This window comes from Danio aesculapii, chromosome 6, assembly GCF_903798145.1.
Source record: "Danio aesculapii chromosome 6, fDanAes4.1, whole genome shotgun sequence".
NCBI lineage: Eukaryota > Metazoa > Chordata > Actinopteri > Cypriniformes > Danionidae > Danio > Danio aesculapii.
In genome coordinates this window covers 30074049-30090855 of record NC_079440.1, presented here as the reverse complement: position 1 = coordinate 30090855, position 16807 = coordinate 30074049, and the positions used below count along the sequence as shown (strand labels likewise).

At 36.9% G+C, this 16807-nt stretch overlaps 1 protein-coding gene across 3 annotated transcripts in view; it reads left to right on the top strand.

The window, feature by feature from the left end:
• The window catches only part of sap130a (Sin3A-associated protein a), a 61569-nt gene that overhangs the window by 42810 nt on the left and 1952 nt on the right, over window positions 1-16807 (top strand). For 2 of the 3 annotated variants that reach the window (XM_056459932.1, XM_056459931.1), the window contains exons 12-20: window positions 902-1020; window positions 1103-1372; window positions 1675-1843; window positions 2075-2173; window positions 3516-3871; window positions 8711-8965; window positions 12472-12597; window positions 12692-12795; window positions 12959-13072. In XM_056459932.1, coding sequence (XP_056315907.1) covers window positions 902-1020; window positions 1103-1372; window positions 1675-1843; window positions 2075-2173; window positions 3516-3871; window positions 8711-8965; window positions 12472-12597; window positions 12692-12795; window positions 12959-13072 — 1612 coding nt within the window. The remainder of the gene's footprint in view (window positions 1-901; window positions 1021-1102; window positions 1373-1674; window positions 1844-2074; window positions 2174-3515; window positions 3872-8710; window positions 8966-12471; window positions 12598-12691; window positions 12796-12958; window positions 13073-16807) is intronic. The other variant, XM_056459933.1, reaches the window with a different exon arrangement.

Here is a 16807-nt window from a genome sequence, read left to right as displayed (position 1 = left end):
TAATCATACAACCAAAATCTATAATTGTTGCATCTATAATTGTTATGCATTTCAAAACAACACATGAATTTGTCTGAATGTAGAAGTTTACTTAAGCAATGCACTGCTTTTGTTGTGCTCTAAAATACAACATTTGAATATGTTTGTAAAAAAAGCCTATATTGTACAATGCAGTGATGTTATGTAGTTTCATAATACAATATATTAACATTTTAATGTAGAAAAAGCCAACGTGGGTGTCTTAAGGAGCAAAAATACAACATATGGGCTCTTATATGCAGTTGTGTCAGCACTCATATTGAAAGTCATATCTCTCCGTCCCCTTCGTTTAGGATGCTTTTCATAAACTGGCCCCCATGACAAACTAATTGAATAGCACTGTTCTAGTCCAAATATTTTCATTTCAAAGCAAAAATAAGATTATTTTACAAACAATTTAGCAATTTATTCTGACTTATTTCGTCTGAATGTGAAAACAAAACAATATTTTTACTTGATCTAAGAACTTATTTCATATTTGAACTAGAATCAACAAACCGAAGTAAGAAAAGCATTTTTGGCATTGTGATTAATTTAATTTCTGTAGCTGAATAATGTTAGATTTCCCAGAGAACCATCAATTAGAGCTATTCAAACCATCTTGTAAAACTTTATTCATGTCACGATATTTATCAAAGAAAAAAAAAAAGATCGCAAAATTAGATTTTTTTTAATACTGTGCAGCCTTAACTGTAGTAATCAAGCTATTTAAGAATTATTCAGGATTACTAGGAAATTCAGCAGAACTTTGGTCATCTGGGGCAGAATTGGACACCATTGAATTAAACCAACTAAACCAAAGTAGCCAGTGAATTATAACTGAATTGAAGCTCACATCATGTTGTCTCGTCATTTTCTGCAGACCATCAGTGCCAGTGCAGTTTCAGTACTTTTTACCCACATACCCTTCACCCTCATACCCCCTGAGCCACACCTACACCCCCATCACCAGCTCTGTCTCCACCATCAGACCCTACCCAGGTAAATGCAACACACATACTCAAGTAGAACATCTGTGCAAGTATTTAAATGTTACAAACATTCGCTCTTTTGAATCCTCCAGTCACGGCTCCAGCTCAGAGCTCGGCTCTTCCTGCTCAAGCTGGTGTGGGAGTCGCCACCACAATGCACTTGAACCAAATGCAGCTGATGGCACTGCCATCTGCCCAAATCAGCACCCAGAACATCCAGCCAGCCTCTATGACTGCTCAGGGCATTCAGCCTGCACCAATAGGAGTGCAAGGGCTGCATGCCGCCACACCAATCAGCACGCAGAGTGTACAGCAGGCTCCGGTCACCACACAACAGCCTCAGTCAGAAGCAAAACCAGCAGGTAAGTTTAGAACAATACTTTTATAGTTAGTTAGTAAATGAGAATGTATTATAATTATAGTGTCTTGAGAAAGCTAACATTCTGTTTTTAAATCATTAGTACCTTAATTTTGACCGTTTAAAGAAAAAAAAAAGATATTTTTTAAACACCCATATTGTAATACAATATGTTGTTTTACTTTAAGGCCAATAAGAATGTCGCCAGGACAAATAAAATATTCAGATGTTATAAGTGACTTTGTTTTGTGCAGTGTTTTGAAGTTATTTTATTTATTTATTTAAAATCTTTTTTTTGCTCTACAGGTGTTGTTTTGGCTGAAAGTCCTTCTTTTGTCACCAATCCAATTGGAAGCACTTTTAGTGGCACTCAACCAGTCACTACCATTGTGCAGACTCACACGGGCACAGGTGCACCCACACTTGTGTCCTCCCCTCGACCCAGCATCCTTCGCAAAAAACCTATAACTGAAGGGTAAGTCATCACATTATCCTAAAGCATGATTATTTATAGTATGGAAACTACTAAGGAGTCAAACTCTGCATCATATGTGAGAAGTAACATTACAATATTCACCCATGAATGATATCCTGAGAATCCAGTGTGCTATTTTCTTTTCTTTTTTTCTTTTCTTTATTTATTTTGTATTGAGGCAGATTAAGTGTTAATAAATAGTGTGAGATCACTTTTGGGGTTTATTTCTAGGGCAGTGCGTAAATGTCTGATCCAAGCGCAGCCGAGTGAGCCTAACGCTGGCCGAGTGGATAGTGGGATAAGGCTGTCGGGATCCCCTCGCCCTGCGGGGTAAGCCCTGCCTGAAAAACTTTTGTTGTCTTACAAAGATTAGCTCTAAATGTTCCCTTTACAGGGTTCCCAAAAATAATGGTTAAAATATATTTTTTTCAGTCCTGAAAATGTTAAGGAACTGTAAATTTTTTATTTCAAACACCTGAATTTTTTTTGATGGTGTAATTTTTAATCAAGATAACAGCCGTCCAGAATATGGATAAATGATAATTTTTCCTGCTAATACAACAGCATAGTGTAACCATGGTGTTGTGTCAGAAGTGTGGGATATACTTTTAGAAATGCAGTATTGTAAATGTGCATTATATCTATTAAATAAGTAATTGAATAAAATTATTCTGTTTTTGTGAAACCATAGCTGTTTATTAATTTGTCCACCTAATGTACATGCTGTTACCAAATTAAATTCTGCAAGCTTATGTAAATCATCCTTTTTTTTTTTAAGTGCACAGACCACATCTCAAAACTAGTGCATAGAACCAAGGTACTTGCATTACTTAATTAATAATGTTTATTAATAGTCAAATATTATTGTAACTATTGCTCTTAAATATCTGCACACATACCGGCAATTAAAAAATAATAAATGTGGTCAATGTGTTTGACTGTTTTACTCACATCTCACATCTTCAGTAGCAAATAAGTAATAATAAATGAAATACTGTTGAATACTGTAGAATTAAAATAGTATTCCATAAACTTGTTTTTTTCCCCACTAATTTATGTAAAAATGTGAATTACTGTTTAACTAGCTCAGTGTTCACATTGTGATCCATCAGTGTTGCGTGTGGGAAGTTAATTTGATGCGATATCATGTGTTTGGATAACTATTATCATTGATATATTGTCTATTTGTCTGATTGTAGGAGTTGCTTGTATAAATTCTTCTATAGTACATTTGAACACATCTAAGAAATTGTATTTGGGAAATTAAAAACAGCTGTTCTTGCTGCTGGAAACGATAAGTAATTGAGTGTTTGGTCTGTAAATGAGCGCTGACTTGAAGTCATCATTAATTGGAAAATGTGGGAACCCTGTTAACAGCTTCTACATGTGTGTGATCTGTAGTGGCCACACTTTACAATAAGAATACATGTAGTTAATGTATTTACTAACACAAACGAACAATGAACATTACTTGCACAGCATTTATTAATGTTCAACATTTACTAATGCATTATTAAAATCTTGCTATATCTTGTTGATGTTAGTAAATACGTACATTCTCTAACAATAACAACATGTCCCATATTGTAACGTGTGTGACCTCAGTAGTTTTAAAGCAGTTTATACAAGCAGATCTGAATGCATCTTGACATTCTGCTCTTTCTGTTATTAGCGTGAAGCCCAAACCTGATGTTCATGTTGCAATGGCGCCTCCAGTGATGGCAGCTGTGGAGGCTCTGGTGGGTCATATTGGTGAGCAGCAGACTCTGTCCACTCCTGTTCAGCATCATTCACAGGCCATTCCCACCCTTCTGGCTCCACCTGCTCCAGCACCTCCCTCTCAGCCCACTGCTGTTCTTTCAGCCCTGCCCGCAACCATGGCCGTCACTCCACCTGTGCCTGCCTCCATGGCCAATGCAGTGGCCTCTCCAACCCAACCAGCGGCCAGCAGTACAGCTGCTCTGAGCTCTACGCTTCCAGAGGTTAAAATCAAACAGGAGGCCGAACCAATGGACACCTCACAAGCAGGTGGGTGTGTTTGTCAGAAGGAAGAATTCCTATAGAGTAGGGCTGGGCGATATTGCAAAAGAATTATCACAATATCTATTTCCTATCATTCAATATCCATATATTTGAATATTTTTTAACAATACATTTAGGAATATTAGGATTTTTTTTATTTAACCACCTTATTTTCATTTACCAACATTACTAAGGCAAATCGTTTTAATAGTCATTCATTCATCATCATTCATTTTCTGCCGCTTTTCTGGGGCCGGGTCGCGGGGGCAGCAGTCTTAGGAGAGAACCCCAGACTTCCCTCTTCCCAGACACTTCCTCCAGGGGGATCCTGAGGCATTTCCAGGCCAGCCGAGAGACATAGTCCCTTCAGTGTGTCCTGGGTCTTGCCTAAGGCCTCCTCCTGGTGAGACATGCCTGGAACACCTCCCTAGGTAGGCGTCCAGGAGGCATCCGAAACAGATGCCCGAGCCACCTCAGCTGACTTCTCTCGATGTGGAGGAGCAGCGGCTCTACTCCGAGGTCCTCCCGGGTGTCAGAGCTCCTCACCCTATCCATAAGGGTGCGCCCTGCCACCCTGCGAAGGAAAGTCATTTCGGCCACTTGTACCCGAAATCTTGTCCTTTCGGTCATGACCCAAAGCTCATGACCATTGGTGAGAGTAGGAACGTAGATTGACCGGTAAATCAAAAGCTTTGCCTTTCGGCTCAGCCCCTTCTTTACCACAACGGACCGGTACTTTTGACTGCATTACTGCTGCCGCTGCACACATCCACCTGTCAATCTCACGTTCCATCCTTCCCTCACTCGTGAACAAAACCCTGAGATACTTAAACTCCTCCACCTGGGGTAAGGACTTTCCTCCAACCTGGAGATGGCAAACCACCTTTTTCCAGTGGAACACCATGGCCTCGGACTTGGAGGTGCTGATTCTCATCCCAGCTGGTCCCAGGTTTTAATAGTCAAAAACTAAAATATTTAAACTAAAATATCTCATCACTTCATAGTAAAATAAACATAAGAGTTAAAGAGACTCTTAAACTTGATAAATATTATGTTACAATATGTGTGCAATGGTAAAGGTAGATCAAGATCTGTAAGATGTTAATAATAATGATGCAGTTAACCTCAAACTCTTTAAACAAAACAATACAGAGTTAATCAAATTTGAGCTTTTAAGTAAAGAAACCAACCATCATTATTCAAATACACACTGCAACATTACAAATTGTGAAGTTGAATGACTGCATAACCCCTATACTAAAAAAAAAATCTTTCACATGGGTTGCTAGCGGCTGGGATGCACAAGAAAAGAAACCAAAAAGCCACTCTGGTGACATCCTTTTTAATTTACAATCTCCTCACTGCTGCTATACGGCACTCATTTTCGCATGTGTTGTTATTCTGGCCTAAATTGACAAGCGACAGAGCTTGCTTTGTGTTTGTCTGAGGTAATTAGTTTGCCGTTATTACTGAAATGTGTATATTCCATACCAAGTGTGAAGCAGATTGGTTAGTTCTACTTGCATGAAACAAACCTTTTTTTATTATCGATATTGACAATGGTGTTCGGTCAATAAATACCAATATCGATTTTATCCCCAGCCCTACTGTAGAGTCAGTATTACTATAAACTATTGACCTTAAAACAGTGGTAAAATCATACAAAATGCTGATTCTGGGTCCCCAGATAAATTGGAAATAAATTGCTTTTGGGCCGATCAAATGCACTTTTATGTTCTGAGAACTTGTGGTGCACCACACATCCTTTTTTTCAAGAAACAAACAATAAAATAGACAACGACTGAATCAGTTGCATGTTGTGTGTGGGGCTGCACAATATATCGTTTTGGCATCTACTGAGCTGAGTTTATTAGAGCTGACTTTATTAGTACCCGTAGGTAGATTCTTTTTGCAGCAAAGTTTGTCATTTGATACAAACAATTAAATCACACACATACATACCCACATATACCTTATAAAAGATTACAATTTATTCAGAGTAACAATAGATGATGGGACAAAGCTATTCCTGAACTATTTAGTCCTACTAAAAAGCATCTGAAACCTTCGACCCGAAGGGAGCAGGATAAACACCTCAGACAGAGGATGAGAGCTACAGCTGCTAATGTTCTAGGCAATCCGTAAAAGCTGCCTACTAAACAGGGATTCAATACTCAGCTGTGATTCACCAATCAACCTGCTAGACCACCTAACAACCTGGCTCAGTCTATTCCTGTTTTTGAGAGAAAGACCTCCAAACCATGCCACCAGAGCAAAGGATAGAATAGACTCAATAAAAGCACAATAGAAAAAAGAAATCTATAAATTATATTAAAAAATATATAATGCAATATACACATCTGCAATAGTTACATCTCATAGATATGCAATATGCATGTAATTTTTATATTTACATAAACAAAACCATAAAACATGCACTGTTTATTTACCTTTTATCTTTACTTTAATGAATTTATCTATGCTTATAGTTTGTTTATTACATTTTATGCATGATTCAGGCCTCTACAGAATCATCCCAATCAATCAAAATGACACATTTGATAACACTGTATGGACCAATTCTCATTATTGCTTATTAGCATGCATGTTATTGAGATATTGGCTGCTTATTAGTACTTTTAAACTACAGATTCTGCATGATCTTATTCTACACCCCTATACCCAATACCTAACTAACTTAATATCTATTAATAATGAGCAAATTAGGAGTTTATTGAAGGAAAAGTCATAGTTAATGGTTTGCTAATAGCAAGAACTGAACCTTAAAATGAAGTGTGACTGAGTACTTTCCAAATAATCCAATTCACTCATTTGGTGAAATTGTTTCGATACACTATATCGCAATATATTTTGCAGAAAAATAAAATATCGCAATGTCCAATTTTTCCAATATCGTGCAGCCCTAGCTGTGCACGAGCATTGCTGTTGATATTATTATAAATGTAATATTTAATAATATTGTGCTATTTAAGATTTGGGAAGTCATACAGCTCTGATAATTTGAAACAGCTCCTCCATCTTTAAAAGTCTCTGTAGTCATCTTGACAACACAAACACTGCTGTCACCTCAACCGAAACCCCACCTCTGCTTTCATTTGATTGCAGAATGAAAAAGATGCGACTAACATAACGTGCTTCTTCCGCTCAGAGTTGACTTTTTTTCAACTGTTGGTGCACAGCACACAATGACAACGACCCAAGGTGCAGCAGGTGGTAAAACACGAGGCGTGCAGGGCTTATAAGTAGCGCACAAAATGCTCACAGCCATTAGAAAATCATTCAAAAGATGCGCCTCAACGTAAAAAGTGTGTTCGGTGTCATCAGGGCCTTAGGATGCAGTTTGTTGTGTACAAAGGACAAAAATAATTAAACTACAATGGAAAGTCGACCCTGGTGTAAATAGGATAGTTTACAGAAAAATGAAAATTCTCTCATACTTCTCTCACCCTTGTTACGAACCTTTTTTGTTTTTCTTTTGTTTTTTTAGTGTTTTATTTATACATTGTAAAACACATTACAGAAATTTACAAAAAGGACAACAGAAACGTGTAACAATAAGCAAATATACTGAAGAGTGTTTTGAGCAACAAAAAAAATAACATTCAAAATAAATAAAAAAAAAACACTAGTGCAATCTTACATACAGAAAATACAGGTCTACAATGTGCTGACCAGAACTAGTATCCAGTACCAAGCCTGGAGTTGGGGGTGGTGGGGTCAAGCCGAAGAGTTTTGATATGTTTGTGAAGGGTTTTCCAGAGTTTAACGAAAATAGTGGTAGGTCGGTGAAGAGAGTACTAATTTTCTCTAATTTCATAAAATAAAGAACATTTCTTATCCAACAAGTGTGAGAAGGGGGGTAAGGGATCTTGCAGTTCAGAAGAATTAACCGCCTAGCCATTACAAACCTTTATGAGTTTATTTTGTTAAATACAATAGAAGACATTTTGAAAAAAGTTGTTAAAACCTGTAATTATTGACTTCCATAATATTTGTTTTTCCAACTATTGAAGTCAGTAGTTACAGTTTTTCAGCTTTCTTTGAAATATCTTTTGTCTCCACTTTTCTCACAATTAGTGATTACATTTTCATTTTTGGTGAACTGTCCCTTTAAGAAGTCAGACAGTCAGCATGTCAAAAACTGAATGTGTAACATATGCTTAGCAGATGCAAATGAGTTAACGGAAAGTATTTTGGATGAAGCTATTTTCAAGTCGTTACTCTACAGATGTTTACTTCAGCTGTGGGAGAAAAAGTCAAAATCCATGTAATGTTCCATTTACATGCTGTTTAATAAAGACAAAATCACAGCATCACAGAAGTGTAAGATGAACAAAAGTCATGTCCTTAAAAACAACAAACAAATTCAGTTCATTTTTGATTTTACTTACTCATTTTGAGGAAAATATTAACTAGTCACTGAATGATTTTTTCCCATCGACGGAAATAGAGATGTTTCCTGTTTGCTTCAGAGAATACAGTAAGCTTTTAAAGCAGGGGTGTCCTAACATGTTCTTGAAAAGTCACTGTCCTGCTGAGTTTAGCCTTTGCCCTAATTAAACACATCTGAAACAGCTAATCAGGGTCAATGAAACGTCCAAGAATGTCTCTTCAGGATGTCGGCTCTCCAGGAACATGGTTGGACACCTCTGAAATAACGCTTTCATGACAAAGTGAAGGATAACTCTTCTCAGTGCAGCTGCATCTGTCATTTATCTGTCGTATGGTCAATTCTCCATCCAGTTTCAGTGATGTCTGCTTGCATAAGCACTCTAATTCAATACGTTTTCAAGATTAATGTGTAATAAGTTTGTTTGATCTCAGTACCTTTAGCTCCTTCCTCGACGGGTCCAGCTCCATCCCTCTCCTCGCAGTCCTCGGCTCTGACTGTATCTGCTCAACCTGGAGAGCTCCTGCCTGGTGCCTCTCCAAGGAAGAAACCCCGGAAACAGCAGCATGTGATCTCCACTGAGGAGACGGAGATGGTGGAGACCAACAGCACAGATGAAGAGAGAGCTAGCAGTCGAGCTCCAGGAAACAGGCCGGAGAGACATGAGTCTCCACCTAGGGAATATGTTGGTGAGTCTACACACACACACACACACACACACATTTGTTTTGTGATTTGAGGGGATACCCCACAAATTTCCATTGTTTTTATAATGTTCAAACTTTATTTTTTAGCAACCCTACTCTAACTCTTTCACAAACCCAATCCTTACAGGAAACTGCATTTTACTTTCTAAATAAAACCTAAGCCTTTTGAAGGACACTGGAAATGTCCACATAAATATTGGCCCATTTCCACTGAGTGGTACAGTACAGTTTGGTACGCTTTTATGGCAGTTCCACCAAAAAACAAACTATACCACACCACTTTTTGGGTACCCTTTCCAAAGGGTAACTAGCACAACAAAACGGTAGGGATGGCTGACGTGAAACTGACGTTTCGACACAGTGTCGAGATCCTGACGCGCAAGTGTTTTGAAACACTGTACCGAAGCATGATCCGAAACACCCAGGTCACGTGACTAAAGCGATTCAAAGCATTGATCAGTTCAGAAGCGTTTCGAGACCAGGAGAATCTGCATTTGACTGACAGGGTCAGATACAAGTTTCTGTCTCGTATGGCCTAGTGGACCGTGCATGTGCGTGTTACAGGCTTCAAATGACTTTTGGGTTCGAATCCTGACTTGTACAAATACTCCTAAATCGTGACTGTTTATGGTGTAGTCTAGATAGGATACAGCTGCAGATACGCCATCAATTTAGCATCATTTTTGTAACTGTAAAATCAGGGCTATCAACAGCCCTGTTTTATGACCAAAACAAGCCATATTTATTCACAAAGTGTTTATTCGGATGTCAGACCAACGTTGAAACAGAACGATGCATGAACAAAGCATCTCAAACTGATATTAAAGCATTTCAAAATAGCTGTATTAGCCTGGATTCGAACCAACAATCCCCGCATGGTGGTCAGGAACCCTAACCGCATATCACTTGAGGGTTCAATCCTACAAACTGGGGGTAAATACCTCAATTTGCTCAACTGTTCTTTGCTGAAGCTGTTCCAGTGCATTACATAAAAAATGACTACTAGGCGTCACTGTAGAGTGGGGTTTCGAAACGTTTCGAAGCTTCGACACATTTGCTTCAACTGTTTCAGTGTTTCATGAAGCCTCGCTTTGCCCATCACTTCAAAACCCAGTACCAAAAGGCGGAGCTAGACGTGCAACTGAATGCTATTGGTTTACAGACAAACGTCACTAGTGTGTGCACAAGCCAGGAGAATGAAAACAAAGGAAGTGCCATTTTTAAATACACAGCCGAGACATTACACTGTAATAATAGATTATAAATATAATAACGAGCCATGGTTTACTCAAACTCAAACACACCTTGTCGTTGTCTTGATAAACAGCCACAAAGCCAAGAAGAAGAGCTGAATCCGCCTTATGTCATCTTGTTGTTTATGAGGGCGTCTAAAAGTGTGAGTGGTTTCACTTTCTTCAGAGAGCTCGTGTGCGCTCGCCACACATCTATATTTGAAATAACAAACTTCTTGAGCTCATGATAATAACATGCGCATGATTATTAAAGTGCTTCTGACATCCGATCCTTTCAGAAACGGATAAATGTGAGAGTAACACGTGAAAAAAGCTGGAAGCTGGAAAAAACAAAGGAGCAATTGATTCTTTCAGCAACCAGAAACATGAACAAACTGCCATGTTTAATTACTATCATCAACTTTTGGACTATTATGAACTCGGAATGACGGAATTACTTTATAACAAGATGTTACATCTGCTGGTGAATATTAAAGAGACATACAGCATGAGAGGTTTGCACTGACTGGGCTATATGTTGCTTGTTTAAAATGTATGCTGTGTAGTTTTCTGTAATTGGTGACATTTCATGGACTGTAAGGCTCTGTATGTGTTGCATTTATTTATTCATTTTATAAAATTGCACACGTTACAGTAGGCTATTTCGCTCTACATTGATCTGCAGTTATAATCAGTAACACTTTATTTTGATGGTCCATTTGAGTATAATTAGACTGTGCTTAACATCTGTTGATACTGCTCCTTCAACAGACGTTTAACTGACTGTAAGAAACTTTGCAAGTACATGTCAACTTAGACTAACCCTAACCCCAACCTACTTATAGTCTACTTATAATCTAATGAGAATTAGGCATGTAGATACAATGCAACTTCAATTAAACAAATGGACCATTAAAATAAAGTGTGACCCTATAATCAAATCATGTTAGTAAGAAAGGTTAGAAAGGTTAGTAATGAACATTTATACAAAAGTGTTTATGTGTATAAAGCATCTGTTTTGTGAGAAGTGCTTCTCATATGATATGTGAACGAGCGAGGAACTGTATTGTACCATTCAGTGGAAATGGGCCATAAGTCACGTTTTTTCTTGTAAAAACTGTCATACCTATGTCATAATATAAATTTGTGTCCTGATATGTCACAAATGCACACATTTGTATGCTCTATTAGTAACTGAAGCTGATTAATATGGTGTTTGTGCATCTGCCCTTATAGAAAGGATGTCAACAGGAAATTTCTAAATAATTATTTACAGATGCAGTCTGCACCATGCAATCTCTTTGAATTGAATTTATTATATAAATAATTTTAAACATATTTTTATTATTAATTAATTTTTTTACTCACAATTTAGGTAATTAAATGTTGGGTTATGCTAAGAAGCTATGCTACATTAAGCTACTTTGACAATCTACATTGTAAAAAGCGCTATAGAAATAAAGATGAATTGAATTGTCAGAGACGTGATTTTGCCAATTGAAAGAAGAATATGTCATAAAAAAAATCTAATCAAATTTTTACATTTATTTAACCTAATATAAAAGATGCAATCAAAAATAGCATTGGAATCTTGTGTAAAAAGAATATGTAGACATTAAGTAGATGTTAAATCTCATGTTTTGACTAAGTACAGTGAATGAAGGCCAATAATACTTGTGCTTATGGTTCTATTATTTTATTTTTCCTATTTATGGGAATAAAATTATTAATTCTTGCCAACTACTAATCACTAATAATAATATTTTAATTATCACTTATTGCTAGGCCCACACGGAATCTGCGCACGCAGAATTCCGTGGATTTTTCGCAGATTTCCGCAGATTTTTTGCCCATTAATTAATTGTGTTTATTTACTTGAGTAAATGTGTGTAAATCTATATTTATTCAGTTTTTTTATTATTTTCAGTAATATTATTGACTAATCAAAAAATGTTCATCTGATTTATGTACAGTACAGTAATATTTTCTGTCTTTTAGTAGAGATATTATATGAGAGACTTGCTTTGTTTACCAAATAAAGTGGATATAATTGGATTTGCATTTTAAACATTAAATAAAAGTTAAAAAGATGTTATTTTTTTATTTCACATATTAAGGTTTTATTTCTGATACTCCCAAAATAATTCCACAGAAATCCGCAGATTTTTACCAAAATTCTCCACAGAAATAGCAAAAAACATCCGCAGATTCCGCATGTACACTTATTGATTTGTAACTTTGATTGTATTACTGTAGATGAGGATGGTGTTCGTTATGTTCCGGTGCGTCCCAGACCTCCTCACACTCACCTTCGCCAGTACCGAAACCCATGGAAAGCTGCATATCACCACTTCCAGAGATACAGCGACATCAGAGTCAAAGGTAGGAATAAACTCTCTGCCTGCTTTCCTAGTTCAGGCTTTGATTTTTTTTGGTGGATTGCAGTGTTTTCAAAATCATCCTTCTGTCTCTGCAGAGGAGAAGAAAGGAAGCCTTCAGGACATGGCCAATCAGAGAGGAGTAGCCTGTCGTGCTCAGGGCTGGAAAGTGCATCTGTGTGCCGCACAGCTGCTGCAGCTGGTGGGTTCTGCAGATGAGCGTGTCTCCCCTCCCATGAGTCTCTGTAGTTACATGACAGAAGTTTCACTGTGTTATAAATTACATCTTAAGCAGTTATGAATTATAAAGCCTCTCATTAAGCCAGTATTGTAGTATATTAATTTATTTCTTGTTTTAATCACAGTCTAACCTGGAGCATGATGTGTACAGCCGGTTGACCACCCTGCAGGAAGGGCTCATCCCAAAGAAGAGAGCTGGAGCTGATGATGACTTGCACCGCATCAATGAGCTCATACAGGTGAGGATCGTCACAGTACTGCCTTTGTGACCATAGAGACTAGGGCTGCTCAATAATGCAAAAGAAATCATAGTCATAATTATTTTGTTCATAATTGTAATCACGGTTATTTAAAAGTGATTATACGTGACCAAAAGGTTTTGTAATTAAGTCCCATGTATATTTTTTCCCCCAAGTTTAACGGAAAGATTTTTTCAACACCCTTCTAAGCATATTAGCTTTAATAACTAATTTATAATTGATCTTTTACCTTTACCATGATGACAGTACATAATATTTTACTAGATGTTTTTCACGATTCTAATATTCAGCTTAAAGTGACATTTAAAGGTTTAACTAGGTCAATTAGGGTAACTATGCAAGTTAGGGTCATTAGGCAAATCTTTGTATAACAATGACAGTCAAAAATTAATATTGCTCAAGGGGCGTATAGTTTTGACCTTAAAATGTTTTAAAAAAAATCAAAACTGCTTTTATTCTAGCTGAAATAAAACAAACAAGACTTTCATCAGAAGAAAAAATGTAGGAAGTACTGTGAAAAATGTCTTGCTTTATTAAACATATTTGTATGATATATCTTTTCCCTTGTTAATAAGGATGATATTACACATATGCACTGTAAAGATCATTAAATTTCACAATTCTTAATACTGAGGCAGAATGGTACAATGGCAAAAAATAAGTTCTCACAATTTAGAAAAAGAAAAAAAATACATGCAATAGTCTAATAATATGATGCAATAATCATAATGGCTTGATTCAAGTTTTTTATAATTGTTGGAGGCCAAAATTAAAATAAAATTTTGATAAATTGCATAGGCCTATTGGAGGCTACTGCTTAATGTTTGAACAGACTAGACAAAACAAAAAGTCAAAAACAGTAGATTTGTCTTTTGGAAATAAGAAAATAAAATAAAGTTACACATTGCAACAGTTAGGGTCAAAATAAATATTTTTTAAATTGGCTAAATATATTCTAGTTTTATAGTTTTTTTTATAGTTTTAATTCAGTTACGCTACGTTTTTGGAATTTAGTTTTTTTTCCTTTGTTGTTTTTTGATGCTAATGTGACCTTTTATATCTCTATTCAAATCATGAGGCAAATATGGATTCCGAACTCTAGCTGTAACACTGAACTAGATATAAAAAAGCAATCATGTTATAACCTTTCAGCATTTTCCACAAGCTTACGCTGTATTTGTGGCAGCATTTTAAATACATAATTAAATAGCAAGTTATTTAAAAAAATATTCATTCATTCATTCATTTTCTTTTCAGCTTAGTCCCTTTATTAATCAGGGGTCGCCACAGCGGAATGAACCGCCAACTTATCCAGCAAATTATTTTACGCTGCAGATGCCCTTCCAGCTGCAACCCATCACTGAGAAACACCCATACACATACACTACGCACAATTTAGCTTACCCAATTCACCTGTATCACATGTCTTTGGACTTGTGGGGGAAACCGGAGCACCCGAAGGAAACCTACGCCAACACGGGGAGAACATGCAAACTCCACACAGGCTCGAACCAGCAACCTTCTTGCTGTGAGGCAATTGTGCTATCCACTTCGCCAGAATGTTTAATAGTTAAGGGTGTGATGAGATTTGATGAGATCTTTTAAGGTCTGACTGGTCTTGCAAAGCGCATCATGCGCCAAGGCAGATGCTTGTTCGCAGCCAGACCCTAGTTCCAAATCAATTAACACCAAAATCACTGACTCTGAACAAGGACAAGTGGTACTTTAGTCCCACCAAAACATTGCTTGGCTAGAAGAACCATTTGTGTCGTGGACTGTATTTGAAATGGCAGCGGAACATTATGCTGAACACATCATTGCTTCTAATATTTGTCTATTCAAATTACAGTGCGTTTATTATCTCTCGTAATCTCCATATATATAAACTACAGCGCAGTGCATGAACACATTGGATTTGCTTGTTTGGATGCCTATGTAGGTTCACAAAGTTTTTAACATTAATAGCAGCGCACTGTTAATGATTAGTTTGTACTTACCACACTTCCGCATTTGTGTTACTTAAAAGACACATGCCGTGACATCAGACCTAGCTCTACAGTAGCTCTCTAGATGGTGGAAGTGCAAAGCAGTTTTATAAGACTCGCCAGATGAACCAAGTCAGCACTGGCTCCGAACTAACACCTGGTTTGTGCTGATGAAAAGGGGTTCAGCACCGTTGAATCATGGCCTGGTTTAGAGTCCCGGCTCATGGACTTTTCCTGATCTCACCGCACGCCCCCCCATATAGTCATATCCTAATAAAGGCACCCAATAAAGTACACTACAATCTTTTATGCTTGAAATATGTAAAAATGATTCCACACTGATTCACTCGCATCATATAAATGACATCTAATCTATATAATACAACTAATACAACTACATATAATACAACTAATCTCGTATAATATAATGAAACTAACCCATCACATATAAAAAGCAAACAAAAAACACTCCTCTTTCCTTATTCTAGCTCCAAAATCTCTGAACATTAACAGTTTCTTTGTGTTATTAGTACTTTTTGTGTGTATTGCCTCTTTTTGTTGAATTGCTGAATGCCTCCTCATTTGTAAGTCACTTTAGACAAAAGCATCGTCTAAATGGGGAAATGAAATTAAATCAAATAAAGGTTTTTTAGACTTTCAAGAGAGCACTATTTTGATTATAGTTCATTATTGCGGTTTTTGATTGCACTTCAAAAGAATATTTAAGTTGTTTATTTTTATTCATAATTTTTGTGCAATTACTTGCCTCTCAGTTGAATTTCTGGGAAAACATTTTGTGGCGTTAACTTGTTTATTACTGCATATAATTTATTAAAATAGAACTTTTAGTTTAAGTTAAGTACTAGTTTATTTTAGTGGATTGTTGAGTTCTTTTCAGTTAAATAATATTTTTTTTAAGTCAAAGTCTTGTCTTGCTTCAGGAGATCTTGTCAGATGAAGTAGTTTAAATGAATCATGCTTCATTCATTCATTCATTTTCTTGTCGGCTTAGTCCCTTTATTAATCTGGGGTCGCCACAGTGGAATGAACCGCCAACTTATCCAGCATTTTTTTTACGCAGCGGATGCCCTTCCAGCTGCAACCCATATCTGGGAAACATCCACACACAAAAGACATGTGGTACAGGTGAATTGGATAGGCTAAATTGTCCGTAGTGTATGAGTGTGAGTGAGTGTGTATGGATGTTTCCCAGAGATGGAAGGGCATCCGCCGTGTAAAACACGTGTTGGATAAGTTGGTGGTTCATTCCGCTGTGGCGACCCCGGATTAATAAAGGGACTAAGCCGAAAAGAAAATGAATGAATGATGCTTATTTAAACAAATATGCTATGTTTCCATCCAAAATTACGAATTTATGTGCAAAACTGGAATATTGCATAAAAGACGTGCGAATAAAGCAGCTCTTTCAATCTAACGAGTCAAAGAGAAAAAAATAGTCACTTCCTGTTTAACTGGTGCCAAATGTCAACAGTGAAATCGTCATTTGCTGTGCTAGGAGAAGCTGCGTGAATCTTTTCTTATTTAATACATTACTTGCACCTCAGAAGACGATTGCGACATGCAATGAACGCATGGTGGCGTATAAAGCCAGGAAGCGCAGATGCTCTTGACAGATCTGGAGGTAATTCATAATGTAAAAACACTAATAATGAAATGGTTACGGCATTTTAGAATGACCAAAACAACATTTCATATGTTATACAGTGTG